This window comes from Aythya marila (genome assembly GCF_965140915.1).
Source record: "Aythya marila genome assembly, chromosome: Z".
NCBI lineage: Eukaryota > Metazoa > Chordata > Aves > Anseriformes > Anatidae > Aythya > Aythya marila.
Genome location: NC_139080.1, coordinates 11,173,978 through 11,195,788, shown reverse-complemented (window position 1 = coordinate 11,195,788; position 21,811 = coordinate 11,173,978). Strand labels below are relative to the sequence as shown.

Below are 21,811 nucleotides of genomic sequence, written 5' to 3'. Positions count from 1 at the left end.
ATTTTCCCTTTCATTTCTCCTTCCCAGGGGGCTGGCAGCAGTTCAAAAAACCCAGGTACTTTTGAAGTTCTAGTACAGATAATTTAGACTCATCGGCAACTGTTAATAGAAATTCTGCCAGATACTGGCATAAGAATAAACAGGGATGCGTTACAAGGTCAAATTACTGTAAGACAAACAAAAACTATTTAATGGACTACAGCCCCTGCTTTTGCATTATTTGTTCTTAACAGAACATGTCACAGATCTGGCCCCTCATCTCTCAGGCTGGGGGACACTGGAGTTGGGGCAGGGGGAGTGACATGCCCAGTGGCAACGCAATGACAGGAAGCATACATTGTAGCATCCACTGCCAAGCACAGGGCTGGGGGTTACAGCCTTCTGAACTCCTGATAAAGCCATATATGACTCAGAAATATATTTAAAATATACCCTGGTACTGTAAAATAAATGCAGATGAGAAGGAGGTTGTGATATGGCACATTAGGACCTCCTAGGTGAGGATCCAACAAGCTGTGTGGTCCCCCTTCTGAAACAACAGCTCTTGGTAGTGTACAAAGGATAAACATCACCGAAATCTGATGTTGAAATGCCTCCTTTGATATCCTTTTCCTTCAAGTTTTGGTTTTGTCTATCAGTGTTGCACTGGTGTTTAAAATAAATAAATAAATAAAAAGTAGTCATCTCAAAAATTCAATGATAGCCATTCTTAATTTGATTGACTCTGAGTTCATTAGTTGAGTTCAATGATAAATGATAAGGAATCAGAAATGACACCATTAAATTCATGCAAACATCTGAGTGTGTAAATCAGAAAGGTGACACTATCAAATAATGTATGGAATTTCAAAGTACACCTCATCCTAACAAACGTGAAATCAGTCAACAAAATATTGAATTATTATTAACCTGTAAGTGATCCTACTTGATCACTTTTGTAACACAAAACAGAAAAGCAGGCAAATCAACAGAATAGTTAGCTACTGCTTTTAAAAAGCAATTTTCAGAAAACTGAAAATAATGGGGTTCTCTAAAAAAGGACACAAACCAAAAAATACATTGATAACTAGGAACTGCCAATGAACGCTCTACCAGTTAACTCTTAAAATGTAATCAGGGCAAAAAATGAACACAGTTAAAATGCTGTAGTAGCATAGTAGGAAATGAAAACAATTTTAACAGCCCAAACAGCGCAATGTAATGATAAGAAAGGAGAGGATAATATTGCTTTGTTAATTAAAGAAAAAAAAAATGTGATGAAGAGAATTTTTTGCCAGCAGAAAGAAACTGAGAAATTAATACAGGTGCAAGGAGAATGTAACAATGAAATTGCTAGAGGGAAATGCATGAATTTTTAGCAACAACCCTTTTTAAAAAATGTTGAACCTTTGCATTCTGAGGAAATATTAATGTTTTATCATATAATACAATGATGAAATGCTTTCCATTAACAGTGTACTTCTGTTGTTTTGAATTTTTCTTAGAACTACGTAATTTGTAATCAGTAAGCCAGGGTAAGTTGCATACAGGTTTTTAGAAGATCCTTTTGGAACTTCTTTTTGATTTCTTTTCAATAAATCTTGGGAGTTCCAAAGAACTGGAAGAAAGCTAATTCAGAAGGTACAAGGAATGAGCCAAGTTAATTACATGCCTGTCATCTTGATCATAATCCTCAACAAGATATCAGAGTGGCTTATATAGGACTAAATTAATAAGGATTTGATTGTAATTACTACTCAGAAAATACACTTCCACAAAGCAGGTCTTGTAATGCTGTTGTGGTATCTCTTCTTCATGCAAATGCTTACTTGATAAAAACAATAATGATGTTATACCCTTAAGCTTCTGTTGCCATCTGACTTGGTACAGCAAACATCTTAATTAAAAAGAAACAAACAAAAGCCACACACACACACACACATAAAAAAAAAAAAAAAAAAAAAAAAAAAAAAAAAAAAACTAGAAAGACTGTGTATAATTGGTGGGCCTCAAAATACGTAAGAGGAATGATTAGCAAACACACATCAGTGATTCAGTGTGGCAGGGTCTACAAGGTCCTCCAGTGACCAGTTTTGTTCCTCTGCTGTTCTGTTTTATCGATGACCTTAAAGAAGTGATACTGAATGATCACTAAGTAATGCTGGCAGATGATATTAAAATCAGCGTGTTTGGGAAATGATGGAGGCTAAAGTCATTTACAAAGTGACTTGCAGTCTATCCTACCCCTGGAGTGCAGGCCGTCCTTGCGTCAAAGGCAGCTTTATTCCGCAACAAAACGCATTATCTTGGAATGAATACATGTGGGATCTGGCTTTGATAGTCTGAAGTTTTGGTGCAACACACCACTTCAGTGCTTGAATTGGGTAAAAAGGAGAGAAGTTCATGGGTAGAGAAGTTGCGTTGCCTCTGTTTGTGGCCGGAGCAGTGGCACCGCTGGTGGCGAGGTGTTGGGCAGGCACACAGGAGGAATCGAAGGTGCCCTGGGGACAAAGGATTGTGTTTGTTCAGACGGCTACGATCAAAATACAGCTTGAGCCTGGTCGCTGTGTTTATACATAACGTTTATATACCACAAACACACATCCAGAGGGCTGTAGCAGCAACCGGGCGGCTGAAACTGACACAAAGCCGAGCCAGGGCGGTCAGCAGGACACTATCCCTTTGTCTGGACACCCACGGCTCCTGAGGGGTAACCCCCGAGGGCTTCGTGTCCGCCTCCCTCCCTCTCCGCCCCTCATCTCACCGTTAACCCCCCCCACACACCCCACAGCCTCCCCTCAGGGCGGAGCGGAGCCGTGCGGGAGGCGGGGACAGCGCTGGCTCCGCCACCATCCCCGCCGCCGCCACCGCCGCCGCCCGCGGCCCTTTCCGGTGCCTCCCCCCCGGCCGCCGCTGCCACATCCTCCGCTGACATCAGCCCGCGCCGCCATATTGCGCCAGGAGCCGCCTCCGCCAGCTCGGCCGCTAAGGGGGGGACCCCGGCCCCGGCCCCGGCCCGTGCCCCCGCCGCCTCCCCCCCCCTCCGCGGCCGAGCCCCGCTCCCCATGAGCCCGGCCGGCCGGCCGCAGCCGCGGTGCGGGTAGGGCCGAGGCGGGAGCGGCTCCCTCGCCTTCCTCCTCCTCCTCCTCCTCTTCCTCCTCTTCCTCCCCAGCGGTCGCCGAGCGTCCCCTCCGCCCCTCGTTCACCTTCTCCCCGCCATGACTTCCCTCACCCAGCGCAGCTCCGGCCTGGTGCAGCGCCGCACCGAGGCTTCCCGCAGCGCCGCGGCCGCCGACAAGGAGCGGGGGGCCGGCGGCGGCCCCGAGGACGAAGGCCGGCGGGACGAGCCGGGGGACGACGAGAAGGGCGACTCCAAGGAGACGCGGCTCACCCTGATGGAGGAGGTGCTGCTCCTCGGCCTCAAGGACCGCGAGGTGCGGGGGGTGTAGGGTGGGTTTTTGGGGATGTGAAGGAGAAGAGGGCTCCCGGGGGGGGACCCCGCTGCGGCTTTTTGGTGGTTGGAGGGGGGTTGTGAGGCAGACGGAGAGCGGCTGGTGGGCGATCAGGACGAGGGAATGGTTGTAAAGTTAAAGGAGAGGAGGTTTAGGGTAGAGGTCAGGAGGAAATTCTTCGCTCTCAGGTGTGAAGGTGGTGGCGCAGGCTGCCCAGGCAAGCTGTGGGTGCCCCATCCCTGTAAATGCTCAAGGCCAGGCTGGATGGGGCGCTGGGCAGCCTGGTCTGGTGGGTGGCATCCCTGCCCACGGCAGGGGGCTGGAGTGAGGTGATCTTTGAGGTCCCTTCCAACCCAAACCATTCTGTGATTGTGATGGTGCTGGAGGATTTGTGTGCTGTTGCGTGCCGAGGGGTTTGGAGGAGGTGGGGAGAGTTGGGACCCACTTTGGATGTGGGCTTGGCAGGAGGGTTTTTAAGTTTGTAGCATCTCAGAGAAGGCTCAAGGGAGAGTTTGGGGGTTGGGTACCTGGAGGTGAAGGCCAAGGTCTCTGGACAGCGCAAGTGCTTGTCTTGGAGGCCTGGGTAGACCTGTGATGTTTGTATTTCTCCTCCAATTTACCTGTGGGTCTTACCTGGGAGACCTGTCCACCCTGTGTCAGACACAGCTATACTATACTTCCTTCAGGATGTGCAGCAGCCCTTTCTAAAAAGACTTTTCAGGCTAAGGCACGTGAAAAACGCCTTAGAATTCAAGGAGATACGTGTGATAAAAATGGGTCTTGAACCGTAAGTGGGTCAAAATGAGGAAACTGCCTAACTGTAAAATTCTGTGTTCTTGCTGAATTTATAGATTAATTGTTTGACATGGTGCTGTGAATAACATAAGGTATATTTCTACTGGCATGGTGGTCAGTTTTATATTGATGATCTTTTGGAAGGGATAATCAATATAAAAACCATGCACATTGCAGAAAGTCAGCCCTATCAGGGGAAACAGTTTGATATGGTGTATGGTGAAGCATAATATGAGTTTATTTTAGATCTGAATTACAATATGAATTTCATGGAGTGACTTGTTTTATTTTTATTTATTTATTTTTTTAAGTAAACTGATGAAGACAGCTCATTGATTTGGGTGGAAGTATCTTGAAGTTGTGCCTGTTCACAAGCACAGAGTAACAGGGGGGGGGGAAGCTGATAAGTTGTATGCTCTTTGACAGTGCACTGCATCTAAAATAGATTAGCTGTTTGATGACAGATTAAAGAGTAGTTTTCATGCTTAATGTTTGTTTTCTAATGTGTGGGGGGTGTATCTGTGTACATACCTGCTACAATAACATGCCTTATTTCTCTCTGACTGCGTGCTTCAGGCCATATTCTTATAATCCCATTTTTTTTCAGATGGAGCTTGCCATGGCACCCTAATAAAGTCAGTAGATATTCGCGATGATGTGTGCTTCCACCTGTTGACTCTGAAGATGTGTCTATGCACATTTCTCTTCCAACTCACCTGAATAGTTACAGGGAAGCATTAGGCATGCTGATACAGGTTTCTGTCAGGATTGCCTACGAGGAAGAGGTGATAGACTGGGTTTTTCTTTCAACCCCATTTCTTCAGGAATCTGTGGTAAATCTGCTGAATTTGTGGGTACTGGGCTGTAAAGATTTCAAGTTAGGTAGCGTTCTGTCTGCCTATGAATATACACTGTAAGTGTTTCTAGTATTTGAAAGTTAGTAATTAACATTGGGCCTAAAAAAAAAAAATATCCAGCTTTGCACTGGTGTACATCAGAATTATAAATCACCTGACTTTAGGAAGAGCAGCAGTGGCACATGCTACAGATAAAGTATTATTTCTTTGTATGGAAAGAAGAACTGATTACAGTGACATTACACTGATTAAAGTGGGTATTCATGACTCCCTTAAGACTTTGCAGTGGAAACATCAGCCAAGAAGAATGGTAATGTCATCTCTAGAGTAGGGGGCTTATGTATACAAACAGCATATACGGTTTCTGAGGTTTGTTGGACATGAATCACCAGGGTTTGTTTTGCTTTTCTGTCCCTTGTGTCCCTCTCTTTTATAATAAGCTCTTTGTCTTTTTTATTTTAAACTATAGGCTTGTTTTCAGAGATGACTTTTTTCTCTATTTTTGAATGATAAGTAAGCAAAAGAAGTTTATGCAACTGGGAGTGTTTTTTATACAGTTTTTACTTCTAATAGAAATGGTTCCCAATGACGTTTCTGTGAGCCTTTGCCATGACAAGAAAACAGAGAAAAAAGTAAAACAAGCTCTGTAAAGTATAATTGTGAAACTACACAAAGTATAAGGGAAAGACAAAAGCAGGGATGTGATCTTAAAACTCAACTGAAAACCAGTAAATATAAAGCTGACAACATCATTCCTATTTAACTGAACGCTGAATTATTTTATCCTTTCTGGAATAAAATAATGATTTGGCCACAAGGCTGAATTTGTGTAAGAGCATATTTCTCTGAAAATATTTCCTCTCTTGGAAAAGTCACTAATAACTGCATTGTTAACTTAGCTTTGATGTTTTGAGGGGTAATTTTTTTTTTCTCCAACATTAAACACCGGTGAATGTGGCATAATACAACATAAATTGTGTATGGAACGCCTTGCATGCAAGGCAATGTCATTTATAATTTGTACATGTAGGTGGAAGAACCTTTACTCTTAGGAGAGTATTACAGGAAGATTCAGGCAGTGGTGGATAGATGAGTTGCATGTTTCTAGGAGATCGTTAGATCCTTATGTGAATCATGCTTTCAGAACAGAGCAGGGCCTGTAACAGCCATAGCAGAACTCTTGAGTTGTTGCCCGGTTGTCGCTGCAGTACTGGTTGAGTGATATGAATGTCCAGCTGCCCTAAAACAAACACAGCGTGCCTCAGCCCATTTTTAATGCTTGCACACAATTAACTGCCTTCACTTATGCTTCCTGGGCATTGCCTTTTTTTTTTTTCCCCAAGTTTGATCTTATTAAAATGTAATTTATGGAGGGCTGGTTGCCCTGTTTCTTTTTTTTCTCACCAGTGGTTACTCTTGGCTTGTACCTTCTTCGTATATGTAACTATTTCTGTATTCCAAAGTCAGGATAGGTTGCAAGGGGTAAATGCTGAAATGCCTGCATAACGTGACAAACGCGGTGTCCTTGGAGGAGCAGGTAATACACTGGAACAGGATGCATTACTGCAGTTCTGGAGGGAGCATCCCCGAGGAAATACTTGGAATCACTTCAGAGATAAGGCTGGGAATAGGAGTCGTGCCTGTCCATTTAGAGCAGAGCCATAGCCTGTTGCTATAGGAATAAAAAATACTCACTGAAATAAAATACTTTGCTGTATTAAGTTAAAAATAGTTTTGTGGTAGGGTGGGTTAAAGCTGCACTGAAAGGGAGGCTATTATGTAGAACTCCTGAACCATCTGAGGTCACTGCTGCCAAAAGAATGGAGTAATAAATAGTGACAGTCAGCTTATTTGGAAATGACAGCTCGGAGATGAGCGCAGACCAGTTTGTTCCTTATGGCTCTTCTGGACATCTTGTGACTCTCCCTTAGAAAACTGACAGGCTGAAAGGTGGCAGCGCTCTGTGACCGTCTCTCCATTTCATTTGTGTGTGTGTGCATATATATATATTTATTTTTTCTTTGTGGAGTTTTCTCTCAGTAGGAGTTGGGAATCTGTTCAAATGCAGCAACGCTCACAGCTGCTCCTGTACACAGTGTGCCACAGCGAAACAAATTGATCTAGCTGTAGAGACATGGCACCTACTTCTCTAGATCAGATAACTGTCCTCAGTAAGTAAAAATACTTAAACTATTTCCTTATTTGCTGAAAGAAAACTCACATCAGTGTGCTGAAATAATAGTCCTGCACTACTGCAACAGTGAATATCTCTGGATTTATTTATTCTTTGGTGAAGCCAAAACACCGTGAGTGAAGTGGTGTTCAGTCACTTTGTTCAGTACAGAAGTTCTCTTGGATATGTGCTACTCATGTTGGTTCGGGTATTGCTGAAAAGTTGGTGTTACAGTAGTCATGCAGCATAGCTTTCTGTCCAGATAGTTCGTGAGAACGTTTCTAGATTGTGTTTTCATTGTAGGAAGCAAATTGTTAGGGAGGTGTTTTGCTTACTTCAAATTTGGTGTTTTGTGTTGATCAGATCGGGGCTAAAATGAAATTTATTCTTTAATTCTCTTACAAATCTGAGCAGCTGGATTTTTTTTACTGAAATTTGTGTGTTAATTTTAAAGATACTCGTTTAAAAATGAGAATAATTTTAAAAACATCTGAGATAAGGGTGGCATTTTCTATGATCTTAGAATTTGGACTTGAGGAATTCTTATCCTGATGCAGAAATGCTGTGATTTTTTTTTTTTTTTCCCTGTGTACAAATGATGAAGTTCTGGAAAGTCTTGTTGGTATCTATTTTTTTTTCTGTTTGTTTTTGTTTGTTTGTTTTCAGTTGTTCTTCCTGTTTAATAAAAGGCTTCAGCAGTAGCCAGAGTATCAGCTCTAGCTCCCAGGTTTTGCTGAAAAAATTCTGGGACGAATGAGTGAAACATGAGGAGGCGTCTGTCGGGAATTCACATCACGGTTGAAGAATGATGTATGAATGTTGAAACCTTGACAAAGACGTCCTTTTTCTCAAATGTTCAAGGCCTAATAACAACAAAGTGTGTAATGTCTGTTATGAAAAATTCTTTTTCGTAATTGCCTACCTCTCTGGTCTTTTTTGTTTTCATGACCATACATAAATAGCAGGCCATCAGAAGAGAGGAGGCACGGGAGGAGGAGTGCCCAAGTTCTGAGCACTACAAGATGCAGTGAAGTGCCTCTTCACTGGGCTTCTCAGTAAATCTTGCTGCTTTGGGGCTCTTTGGAGAACATGCTCATCTGGAAGCAGCATTATAGTTACAAGTTGACTTTATGTATTAAAATGGAGTTTACTTTTCAGGTTTATTTCATGCAGCCAGCATGGTTATCCCTGCTCTTCTAGCATGGCTAATTTGTAGTCTATATGACTTATTCACAAATATCTTTAAGTGTAGTGTTAGCTCCTTCTTTAATATAAGGCTGTAAGAAGACCAGGCAAAAATTAGTCAGCGCCTATCTAGTGACACTTATGATTTTTTTTTTTAAGTGCTCTTAAAAAGCAAGGCTGTAACTCTTCTTCGTCTCCTACAGCAAGCTATTTTTTTGTAAATTTTGTATGAAGTATACATGAGAAAGCATGGCTGGTTAATCACGGAACTGAAAAATTAACGTTTTCCATTAAAGAAAAAGTGGTAGTCAGCTGGTTTTTCATGCTAAAGTAGTTCAGGCACTGCTGCACTTAGAAAGCTACATGCAGTGAGCCGCCTTTGCAAGGCTAAAATGACCAGCCAAAGTGTTGCAGACAGTAAGAGTAATTAAGAATGACTGTTCTACACAGAGCATATGACTGCTGCACTTGTGTTTGTGAACAGAGGAAAATCATCTCCAGTAGTGGTGTTTGTCAGTTTCCTCTGCATGGACAACGTTCTCAGGCTGTCTCGTCTGAACTTTTGGTAAAGAAAGGAAAAAAAGTTGTAGTCAGCCTACTATGTGCCACTGCTGACTGTTTTTCACAGCTAACCTGCTTGTAAAGTGTAAATTTCAGTAATTTTTCTTTCCTTTCAGAAAGAAATACTCATAATACGTTATTTCTGAAATCTTTCTGCAGTAAAATTGTGAATAAAATAATATACAGCTGTTCTCCTCCTCTGAATTGCACTGTATATCAGCCTGGACGAGTAGGAACACATAGATATGTGGTATTATGATTAACCCATATTACGCATAAGTAAGCTATGTCCACCAACTCCATGTCCTAAACTAAATTACTGTATTTCAGCCTTTTTTTGTTGTTGTTGTTTGTGGTGGAGCTTTAAAAGGATGAATGGTATGCCTTGTGAGCTAGGTCTTTGTAATTAGAAATGCAATGAACATTTGCAGGTCCTTTGCTGTTTGTGGATGTTGTATGATTTATTTCTCACACTAGGAAATCCGGCTACTGGCCTTCTTTGCATATCTTTCTGTTGCTAAATTTCTTTTAAGTACACGTAAGCTGCTGATTGCTATATACTTTCTCATCATCTCCCGTTATGGTCTTACTGGGTAGCACTGTGTGGTTCGATACAGTCCTTAATTGACAGGCTAGCTGTCTTAGGTACACAGAGTGTGTACTCAGACATTGTACCATGGGTTTTCTGTCCAGAAAATGATTATTTCACAGAACATGGCACTAACAGTTCTCACTTTTGTAGATGCCTGACTTTTACACTGGCACTTCCATGTCTGTCAGCCTGTTCCACGAGTGGAGCATTCCTTTCGTATTAAGTTCCAGCACACGTTCTGCGTAGTGGAGAAGGCAGGTATTACATGCATTGGTCAGGTTGAGGTAAATGCCCTGTAGATGTTAAATCTGTGCTAGTCTCTTAAATGCTGATTACAACTGCTTTGCCCATGCAGGATATTCAAATGTGCCTTCTGCTTTAGCAGCATCTGCAGACTGTGTGTGGGGCTTTCAGTTTGCTGGTGGGTACATCTTAAGTGCTAAATGGAATAATGTGTTCCTTTTAATGCAAGAACAGTGCATTGAGTGTTATTTCTTATCTCACAGTGAAAATTTGTGATGTGGCACTGTTGTGAGATGGTCTGGTTCTTGCAAATTTTTTGCACCTGGGCAAGTGAAACAAAGAGCAGTTCTGGAAAGGACAAGCTGAAAGGAAACTGGGAGTTCAGACAAAAGAGAGGAACCCCTATTGGTTATGTACGCTTTTTTTGGACACCAAAAACATTACTCTGGATGTACATTCTCATCCATGACTGATAAATAAAGAGCGATGAAGATCCATCAAAGTGAAATACTGCACTGCTCCCCAGTTTGAAATAGCCCTCTGCTTTACTTAAGAGTTTTAAGTTGTGTTAACTGTAGGGTGGAAAAGGTTTATTTTTATTTTTATTTTTATTATTTTTTAAAGAATAGCTGTTGTATTTGGAGACAGATACAGTATATTTATAAACCCAGAGGAGGGCATTTTAGTTGTAATGTTGCCTACTCAATAGACAATTGGGCCAGGTCTCTTCAATATCTTCATCAATGATCTGGACAAGGAGATCAAGTGCACCCTCAGTAAGTTTGCAGATGACACCAGGTTGGGCAGGAGTGTTGATCTGCTGGAGGGCAGGAGGACTCTGCAGGGGGATCTGGGTGGGCTGGGCCCATGGGCTGAGGCCAACTGCATGAGGTTCTACAAGGCTCAGTGCCAGGTCCTGCACCTGGGGGAGTACAACCCCATGCAGTGCTATGGGCTGGGGGAAGAGTGGCTGGAAAGCTGCCTGGTGTAAAGGACCTGGGGATATTGGTCATTTGCCAGCTGAATGTGAGCCAGCAGTGTGCTCAGGTGGCCAAGAAGGCCAAGAGCATCCTGGCTTGCATAAGGAGTGGTGTGGCCAACAGGACCAGGGAGGTGATCGTCCCCCTGTACTCAGCTCTGGTGAGGCCACACCTTGAGTACTGTGTTCAGGGTTGGGCCCCTCACTACAAGAAGGACACGGAGCTGTTGAAGTGAGCCCAGAGGAGGCCACGAGGCTGCTCAGAGGGCTGGAGCACCTCTGCTGTGGGGACAGGCTGAGGGAGCTGGGGGCATTCAGCCCGGAGAAGGCTCCAGGGAGACCTCACAGCAGCCTGCCAGTGCCTAAAGGGGGCTACAGGACAGCTGGGGGGGGACTCTTTGTCAGGACTGGAGTGATAGGACAAGGGGGATGTCTTTAAACTAAAATATGGTGATTTTATATTAGACATCAGGAAGAAATTACTCAGAGGGTGGTGAGGCCCTGGCCCAGGCTGCCCAGAGCAGCCGTGGCTGCCCCATCCCTGGCAGTGCTCAAGGCCAGGCTGCATGGGGCTGGGGGCAGCCTGGGCTGGTGGGAGGTGTCCCTGCCTATGGCAGGGGTAGGAGTTGTATAATCTTTAAGGTCCCTTCCAACCTAAACTGTTCTGTGATAGTTGGTCAAAGTCAGTTAAACCTTCTCCTTTTACTTTGCTAGTACTAGCACTGCCTTCATTGCCTTAGAGGGACTTAGCGGATTTGCTCTTTTCTTAGAGTATTTAATAGAAGTGTACTGAGTCTGGCTGGGTTGGAGTTAATTTTCTTTGTAGCAGCCAGTTCAGTACTCTACTTTTGATTTGTGACCAAAACAGTGGTGATAACTCACCTGTGTCTGAGCTGTTGCTGAACAGTTTGGGCTCAGCATCAAGGCTTTACCTGTTTGCCCCTCTGCTCCCCATAGCGATGAGGCTGGGCCTGTGCCAGAAGCGTGGAGGGGACACAGCCGGGACAGCTGACCCCAGCTGAACACAGGGATATTCCATACCATATGGCATTGTGATCAGCAGAAAAAGGATTTTTTTTGGTACGTAATCATTGCTTGGAGGTTGGATGGACATCAGTCTTACCTGTAGGAGGTGGTGAGCCATGGCTTTTGCATCACTTTTTTATTTGCTTCCTTTGTTCTTCTTTTCCTTTGTTTATTAAACAGCTTTTATCTCTCACACAAGTGTTTTGTTTGGTTTTCCTTTTGCCCTTCCTAATCCTGCTGATAAGGGAAAGAGAGGGAGCAATTGTGTGGGGCTCATCTGCCAGCCAGGGCCAGCCGCAGGGAGGCACTGAACGTGTGCAAATTGCGTGTTGTAAGCTCCTGCTCGTTATACTTGTATCTGGGCAGGATGTGAGCTCTTCTTCTTTTCCTGCCATGTTTGCTTACTGCTGTTTGAAGACTTCTTTAGGGTGAAGTATGTGATGTGGAGGATCTGAGCTCCAGTTCTAAATAAACACTTCTTTCAAATGCATGCCAGATTTTATGCTCAGTGACAATAGCTGGTATTGTAGGAAATAATTGGCAGGCTATGGAATAAACTGCAACTTCATTTTACATGAAGTATGGAGAATATAGGTTGGACCCTGATGGAAGGGGGTGGCTTTGAAGTAATTCTCTCCATGTGCATACACTAATCATGCTGAAAGTTAGGATGTGAGGATTTAAGTTTCTTTTAATTCCTAAAGGAACAATCAGAGTTCCAAGTTGTGCGTGGGTGCATTGCCTCCTCTTCAGCAAAGTTGCATTTTTTTTTTTTTTGTCTCCCTTTTAGCGAAGAGATGTCTGTGTACATGCTTAAAAAGCTGTGCGGTAGCATTTGGCTTTAGTGTTTTCGGTAGTCGACAGCAGTTGCTGTTTGTTATTTATTCTTAAACACAGTGTCGGGCTGATCAAATACCTGACAAGTTCTTTGTCAACAATATTGGATTTTTGAATATGCATGCTTGCTTTCCAAAAGTATTTCTAGTGTTTGGCTGTCAGAACACTTCAGAGACTTTTGCTCGCTAGCTTACCTTCTGTTTATAACTAGACTGCAATTTATGTTCCAGTAAAATGGCTAATGATGTAAATTGCATCAGAAGTTGAAAAATAGGGACTGCAGTCTGAAATAAAATCTTCAGGTTGTGGTATTTCAATAGAAAGCACTCTGCACTGAGCCTTGCTTTTCCTTCTTAAACCGGAGATTAGTTTTTAAAGGTTCTGTAGGTCAAAGTGCATCATTAGATGTTCCTGCAACCACCTTGGCTGAGAAGGTGATGACTTGCTTGAAAGATAAGATATTCAGTGAAGAGCTAGCAAGGTATAGGTTGGCATAGAATCTTAGTCTGGTTTGCAGAGAACGCGGAGGAATCCTGTGTATTTTAATTGCAAAACCGCGGACTTGATGTTAGAATATTTTTCCTTTGATAAGTGAGAAAATTTGCAATGTTCCTTTAGAGATGTGTATTTCTTGAATATTTTGAATATTCACAAATTCTGGACATGTTTTTATCTACATGTTTATATGTACTGCTTACTGTGTATTACTATATTTGAGGAATGACTGGTAAGAGTGATGAATGTCTCTTTTACATTGTTTTGTTTTCAGAAGAACATTGATATATTTTTTTCCAATTACGTAGGTAGACAGAACTGCTTCTTTTGCTGAAACTGACATCTCTATGTACCCATTTAAGGGCTACCTGAGAAATTGTAATTCCAGTTTTGGTTACAAGCCATGCAATATATACAGAGCAGCCCTCTCTGAATACATTTCTGTCAGGTGAAGATCTATCTTGTTTCTTTCACCAGAGAAGTTGGTCCAGAGAAACGGTTAAAATTGCAGTCTGGCCAACAGTAGGTGTGAGAACAATTCTGTTTAAAGGAAAAAAAAAAAAAAAAAAAAAAAAGGAAGTTTGGTCTTTTTATAATTTTCTAGATGATAATAATAAACTTTATTGAAGCTTATTGCTTTCAACCCCCACCCCTCAAAAAAATAAAAAATAAATTGCATTTCAGGGAAGCTTTTTCTTATGTTTAGATTCTAACACAAACTTCGAGCATGTTCGTAGCTAACTGTTTTCTTATATTCCCGAGCAGTCTTCTGTTATCCTCTTGTCTTTTAGGAGGGAATGGATTGATAAACAATGAGAAGAGACAAGGCAAGCTATTACTAAGGAGCTCCTTAAGCAAGACCCTAACCCTGAACATTATCTTTTTAGACAAGCATGAATAGGTTGGGGTAAGACCACACAGTTCCTTGCCAAAGGAAATCGATTTAGGACTTGTTAGAGAATTCTGCCACGGAAACTCAATTTGGTTTTGTGTTCTAATGCATCTGGCATTGTGCACTACTGTGGTGTAGTGGAGTATCAGATTTTCTTAGAGGTAAAAAATCTATAGCTGTTAGATTTAGAGATTAATACAGGAGCTCTGAATATGTATTAGAAAGTAACATAGAATGCCTAAATCATTAAACCACATGCAGATAATAATAAATAAATAAAAGTAAAATAAACGTCTGCTTTTCTTTTCACTGTTAGCTGCAGCTTCTGTGCTGTGGTTAATCCCAATTTCAAGTAGATTAAATCGCAGTAACCTGTGGTGGGAATAAAAAAAATACATATCTTTTTATCCTTTGAGGGTGAAAATGGATTAATGTGTATAATAAAAAAATGCCTGTGGTGAGATCAGCCTAACATTACCTTTATGGTTCAAACAATTTTAGACATGCTAGCCTGTCTTCAACTAATGTTGCGATGAAGCTTTTCCTTTTCTCTTCTTCCATCATTGTTTTCTATTGTTTGCATTTCCTCCCAGCTCATTGTGAATATGTTTATGCTGATGAAGGAAGTTCTGATTGGTTCTCCCTGGAGTTTAAGGTCCTTTGTATGTTCACAGCTTACTTGAATAGCTGGCTAAGAGCATGTAGAAGTCCACATAAAGACTTAGTAGAGTAGAAGCAGATGTTGGCTGGCTGCAAAGAGGAGTTGAGCAGAACTAGTGCAGAATTGCCCATTATATTCCTGTTATGTCTTGTGTCCACAGTGAGCCATCAGCGGTTTGAAGCTTATCAGATTTTTGCAGAGCAAAATTCTGTATGTATCATCTGTTTCCCATCTGATAAAACTAGATTTCCAGTTTTCCCGGTTGCCAAGAATTAAATTATTTTACTGGCCTATAGGAAACATACAGAAGCGGTATTTGAAATACTTGATAAAATATTTAAATGTAATTAGCAGATTAGATAAATTTATAGTTTAACACAGTAATTAAATTTGAAAGGCACCATGTATTATCCAATATGTCAACCAGTATTACATCAAATTAAGTATTTGTGCAGATCGGAGAAATAAGTAGCATTTTTTTTGCAGTGTTTTGAAAGTTTAACAACCTTAGTAACTTCTTTACATGCTTTTCTGGTATTTCTGTAATGAGACGTGTGATTGCCAACCATTCCTACTGATGTGGCAGTGCATGTTATGTGAAGTTGTGCCACCCAGCCGTATTACATAGACCACAGTTTGAGTAATGTTGATCTGAGGGATTCAAATGATAAGGATGAATACACAGCTATTTGTCCAAGTAGTGACAAGCTTTTCCTATGTGTAACTGAGAACATGGAAAAAATTATGTTTTTTGTGTGTGTTTTGTTTTCATTTTTACAAATCCTGTTTACTTGTTTTTATGTTCAGAAGCTTCTTGCAATGATATCCTGGAAGAATAAACTTAAATAATTTTTTAAAGTGTTTGTTATTCTAATATAAGAATTTCCTGCTCTGAAAAAAGGATATGGTTGAAGTTTTTAGGATTAACTGAAAAAATCAGGTACCAGATTGTTGGACAAATACTTTATAAATATGCTCAATGTTAAATTAGGCATACATTGCATCAATCTTGCTGATTTCCACTCAGAAGTTGTATTTGTTCTTCTTTGTCGAACGATGGTGTTTCTAAATAAAACACCAGCTTCCAAGGGGATTTCTTATCTAAAGACTCTGTAAGCGTTCGACAGTAACTCAGTTATTGGCTTTGATCTGCATGAGATTTTTGCTTTAAGTTGCATTATCTCAAATAATAGATTTACTTACTTGTAACAATACCAGGCAACGTTTTTTCTTTTTAATCAGTGATTTTACTTTCAGCTAAAAGGATAGGAACAACAGAATTGTATAAAGAATTGTCTGGATTTGAGGGTCACTTACTATTGTTTATCCTCTCCTGCCCCTGTCTCCTGGGATCTCCATTTAGTTGTATGACTTGACCTTAATATCCAAGAAGATGTAGTTTGTGTCTTGAAGAAGAATCTTGATAACAGGTATGCTTGAAATTCATAAAATGAACCTTCTGAGTCAACGTGAAGGAGTGAACTTTTATGTCAAAGCGTAATTTGTAATAAAGAATAATGTAAGCATCTGGTTTATGTATACATACTTGCTTGTATTTCATATTTTACCTCTTTGGATTTGAGGAGATGTTGACGCTCTTGAGGTGCTTCCAGCTGCTTTCAAAAGTTCAAGATACTAATAATCTCAGAGACTATATAAAGGGAGCAGTATGTTAAGATCGTTCTCCTCTTTGTGGGGGTTATGATAGCCCCATGCTCCCCAGTCTGCTGGTAGTCTTTGTTAAAATTACAACACTTAAAAACAGTGTTTGGAGTCAGCAATCATAGCTGTGCAGCAGATAATGTGTTGCAAGCCGCTTTACAATTTATATATATCAGATATATCAGCAAGAGTATGCAAGGGGAGGGAAACAGCCATCCCTGACATGAAAACCATGGCAGAAAAAATTCCTTATAACCTGTTGCATGGCACCTGGACAGCATCTGCTGTTACTCCTTTACCCCCTGTCCTCTCCAGCTCTTCCTGTAGGTCCCAAAATTATTACTTCAGACAGGAACTCCTTGACTGAAAAAAGCAAGAGTTGCATCGCAATTGTGGTCAAGTCCATTATGAAATACGACTTGCAACAGCCCACGTTTCAAGAGGAATTGTCTCTGCCTGCCTTTTACAGTAGGTTTCGTATGGGTGACGGATGATGATTTTGGATTATTAGGTTCTGTCTGTGCTTTGTGCTAGCTAATAATAGGCTAGCAGACACCTCTGAAAGTACTTGCTGTTGCTTCAGAGAATCAGAAAGGGATGCTATTGCTGTCCTGTCAGATTTAAATAATATAACTTCAAGTTTATGATGATCAGGGTAATAATCATTGCTGAGATCCAAAAACAGGGAGCTAGAGGTAGTGATGAATATAGAGTGTGATACCTCAAGCATTGTGTCCTTTGTGTCTTCTGAGCAGATAGTGCTCATTAATGGCTTCACTATAGGTCACCCAATAATGTGTGATTTTTTTTTTTTTTTTGAGATTTTTATCCCAAAGACTAACTGAATAGTTCTAGCCTTAACTATTCAGGTTGTGGTTTTGAAGTCATGCTAAAGAGGGGATTGTCACTGAAGGGGTATCTTTGCCTTTTGCCAACTGTCCTAACCATATTCCTTTCCTTTCTTGTGCTGCCACTGAAATTCATTCACCTGCTCAGTAGATGAGGTGATGGAACCGTCCATTAGCTTTCACAGAGACCACTTTCCTCATCTAGTGTGCTACGCAAATGCTGCTGTGGGCCCAGCAAGCTGCTATGGGATGACAGAGTAAATACTGTTTCTTAAGCAGCAGTTCAGGATTTGTTGGACTGTGTTCTCAGGTTTGGCCCTCAAATGCTAATAATGAAGGTGTGGGGGAGGACTTAACCTTCTCAAGTTAAATGATTTTGTTCAAGGTTAAAATGAAATGCTTTGACGTTGATTTTAAGTGTCAGTAAAACTGATGCGAGTCACTCAAAGGAAGGTTAGTTGAAAAGTTTTACAGTTTAAGAGATGCTTATGGTGGCAGAGGAGTTAAATGCTGGGATGTCATTTTGTTCTTGATTTCTCTTCCTGTTTTTTCTTTTCTTCCCTGGTATTTCTTGCTGCCATGTTAAGTACCTCTAAGAAAAGATGCTCGAATTTACGTAGATACAAAATGTGAGTCCGTGTCTCAGCACTGAAAACGAGCATTCAGGTATTCTTGCTTCATGATGCACCGTGCTGTGTAAATGTGAGAAGACTCTCTGATAACTGTGCAGTGCAACATCTTCAAAGGAAAACTGAACAACCTCATGTATTTTACTCCTCCTGAACCATGACTCATGAGCAGCCCATGAGGTCTCTAACGTTGTATTTTTATTATGGTGGATTGCAAATTTGGTGATGTTGATCAATGAGACCTGGAGATAATTGATGTCAGTAACATCCCATGATGACACCAAGCACGGAATGTTTTCCAGTATGTTTGTCATCTGTGATATCTGAGAATGTACCATAAATAGTATGCCACATATCAGAAAGAATAGAAGGCAATGAAGAAAACCATTGTTTGGGAAAGCTCAATACTTGTTTATGTATAAACATAATGATAGTTTTGTCATGGAGCTTTTATACTGCTGCCACTAATGCAGTATTTGAATGCCATCCATGCAGAAGTAATATAATAGCAAACTCCAGCAGAGTTCGAGAAGTCTGGAGTTTCTGTCTCTCAGCATCCAAGCAGAGCTGGTTGAAAATCTTCCTCTGAAGTATTCTTCTAATGGGAAAAAGGCTACCTGTAAATTCGGGATTTACTGCTAGTGAAAGCAAAAGCTTCCTTTGACCTAGATTGTGCCTCCTCGCTGTGACACCCTGAAGTGAGGGGTTTCATGTCTTCATAGTAGACTATCAGATGTATTGCCTTGGACCTAGAACCTTCAAGCCTCTTGGGAACTGCAGTTGCTGTTCATGGTTTTCTCTTAACTTCCCAAGTTGGCCAGCTCCTGTTCTGATGGGGCTATCAGGGTTCAAAAGGGTTACAGCATTTTTTTTTCCTGGTGTCTCTACATGAAATTTCAGAAATTGCATTCTTTGCTAAATTTAAGTCTTTTTGTTTGTGTCTTTCGTAAAAGAAGAATTTGGAATCTCCTGAGAACAGGAATTTAGGATTTTGGGTAGCTTCAGTGATGGTCCTGGTTTAGTATGTTCCCCTTTAATTGCTTGGTTTATTTCAGTTTGGTTACAGTCGATCTCTTGTCTTGCTTTTAAGTAGAGGATGCTAGGTGAGGTGTTTAAGGAGTGCTCTGAAGCCCAAATATTAAATGAAGAGGCTTTTAGAGAAGTTTAGACTAGGTGAGCATTGTGTTCCATCCCAGAGGAGCTCTGCTGTTGTGGTTCTTCATAAATGTGCATAGAGGTCAGTGTTGGGTCGAAGTCTCTGCTCTGACTCAGACTCAAATACTGAATGTGAGTCTGGATCTAAGGGTGGGCCTGAGAGGGCCTGTTGTTCATAAAACAAATATTTTGTATTTTTTGGTGAGCAGGCCATTGTATCCCTCAGTAATATTCACAGACTATTACATAGTTTTAAGATATTTTTAATTAAAAGACTTATAAAGCTGATACTCATTTGCTCTGGCTCTGTGGTCTGTAAAGTAATCTATAATAGCATGAGGCTCGCTGGGTTAGATCAGCAAATGCATTGGCAGCTGCAGTCTGCAGTGTGCTGTAGATGGGTTTGTAAACAGGTAGTCTTAACCAAGCATGTTAAATGATTTTTTTTTTTTTTTTTTTTTTTTTTTACCATATGTGTACATTGAAGCCTCAGGGTTGGAACTCTGCAAGTACTTTTCTTCTCTTCCTTTCTTCAGAATCTGACATATTTTCGCAGATTTTTCAGATTTCCTCGCCCTGCTCTGATCTCAGCCAGGTAGAGTAGAGCTGCTGGTCTCCCCCTGTGAGTTAATTGAAGAATTCCAGAGAGAGTGTATGTTTCTGTAGTGGGAAGAGATCCGTAGTACCTCCTATGGATGAAACAAAGTATTCAGAAATAAGACATTATATGGTCCCATACAAGTTTTTTGTCCTCATTTTCAAAAGGAAGTATTTTTTTTAACCTCCACTCTGTAATCTGTTAAATTTACTCAGTCAGTACTTTTAAGATAACAGCTATAAACGTGAAATGGCATCTGCAATTTATTTTTTTTTTTTTTTGCGTTGCTACTGTTAGGTGGCTTTAATTTGTACTTGAGAAACTATTGAACTTTTTTCTCAATAGAACAAAATTGACAATTGCCTGGAAGCTGCATAGAGCAATGAAGGAGGCAACTGAATGACTGCTCCATCAAGGCGGGCTGTTTTAATACTTCAGTGAAACATCTTTGAAGTTTCTTGCAAGTTTTTTTTAGAGACACTGCTTGTGTTGAAATCACTGATACAATTGGCATTGATATTTACCAAATATTTGCAGTTGTTCTGGTCAGGTTAGGGTCTTCTCCTTCTGATTGTTTACACACTTGGTCAGTCACAATGGTCATTAGTGCAGCAGCTTTTGGGATCTGAGATGAAGAAAGCGTTATCTTCTCTTTGATTTTTCTTTTTAATATCTTCAAATCATGACATTTATGTAACTTCTGGATCTTAAATATCTGGAAATTTATATTTTGAGTGGTGTGGAGGATAGGAAATAAATGTGTTCTGTGGGAGTGTACTCTTGATACTTTTGCTACAGCTCTTATGCTGCAATAGTACTGAGTGATTCAAAAAAATACACGAATAGACTGTGCACAGAACCCTGGTGTTGTCAGTCTTGTGTATGTGTTTTCTCTTTTTGCAGTGTGGCTTTGTTATAGCATAACCAGATGATGGCACTAGGTTTTTTGTAATCACAGTGATAACATTTTAGCTGCTTCAAGACATCAATATTTTTGGCTATGCAGGATTTCTCACAATTTCTAACAATCCTTACAAACACTTCTAGCAAGCTCTAGAACACTATCTTATTTTAAGTATAGTTTTGAGAAGATTGCCTTCAACATCGCTGAAAATCAATCTGCGTAAGGACATCCTTAGGGAATAACACAAGTGAAGGGTTTGAGGGACACTGGTAGGACCTTTCAAGTCGTGGCCTCTTCCCTGTGGGGTATGTATGTGAACCCTGCCCCATCACGCTCTGTGTGCCAGCATCTGTAGGGGTTAGAGTCCCAGCATGTGGTTACACTGTGCTGTATTCAGATGTGAGCTTGTGGATTCCCCCTGCACGTAGGAAGGAGCTGCAAGAGTTTGTGCCTTGCTCAGCAAAGGTAGACCCGGTGTATCAGTGAGGCTTGCTTGCTTGAATGTGTTTTAATATAATTGTGTGGCTTTTCCATCCCTCTTGGCGGCTGCTCACCGTATATACATGTAGCATAAATACTTTGCCTTGTCTGCCCCATCTGCCTGAACACATCTGAGGAAATCCACGAGGGTTGCAGAAACTCAGTCCTTTATAAATGCAGAAGTGAAAATCTAATGTATTTTATGTTATAGAAACATGTGGTGGTGAAGTAGGCAGCTGTAGGATAGGGTGTCACAGGCAGGTGGTGTGGACATGCAGCTGAAGAGGCAAAGCAAAAGTGGGAAGTGGAAGGTAAGGTGGTAGGCTGGTAATACCCAAGCACAGGGCCATGGTCAGGAGATGGGTGGTATTTAGGTTCCAGGTGACTAAAGGCTAACCATGCAGGAAGGCTTGTGTCAGCAGGGAATTGGGGCAGGTGCATGTGAAGAGCAGAAAGTGAGTAAATGCTGCAAGAAGTGATGGGAGGGACATGGTGTAATGCATGTGGATTTTAGATAACCTATTCTTTAAGTAGAAAGAGGATGTTAGTCTTGGTTATGTGCTTTGCCATACTTGAGTGGAAAGTCTGAGCTTTCAGAGTTAATAGAGTCGCAAGTTTCCATTATAAAATTCATTTTCATTCCCCTTTATGCTTGTCTAGCAAAAGCATTTTTTAATCTTAGAGTTTCTAGGTCAGCTCAGAAGAAAACCACTTCCATGCTGTTTCTGTAAATAAACATGACAGTTGTAAATGTTCTTCTGATCATTGAATCAGCGTAGATTTTAAAATTGGCTCACCAGCTATTCAT

General features: G+C 41.2%; 1 protein-coding gene across 1 annotated transcript in view; it reads left to right on the top strand.

Annotated features, from left to right (window-relative positions):
- Positions 1 to 2,867: 2,867 nt before the first annotated feature.
- Positions 2,868 to 21,811, top strand: part of GOLPH3 (golgi phosphoprotein 3) — a 33,565-nt gene continuing 14,621 nt past the window's right edge. Inside the window, exon 1 of the mRNA XM_082784177.1 lies at positions 2,868 to 3,413. Within this exon, the coding sequence (XP_082640303.1) occupies positions 3,198 to 3,413 (216 nt within the window). The 5' untranslated portion in view covers positions 2,868 to 3,197. The remainder of the gene's footprint in view (positions 3,414 to 21,811) is intronic.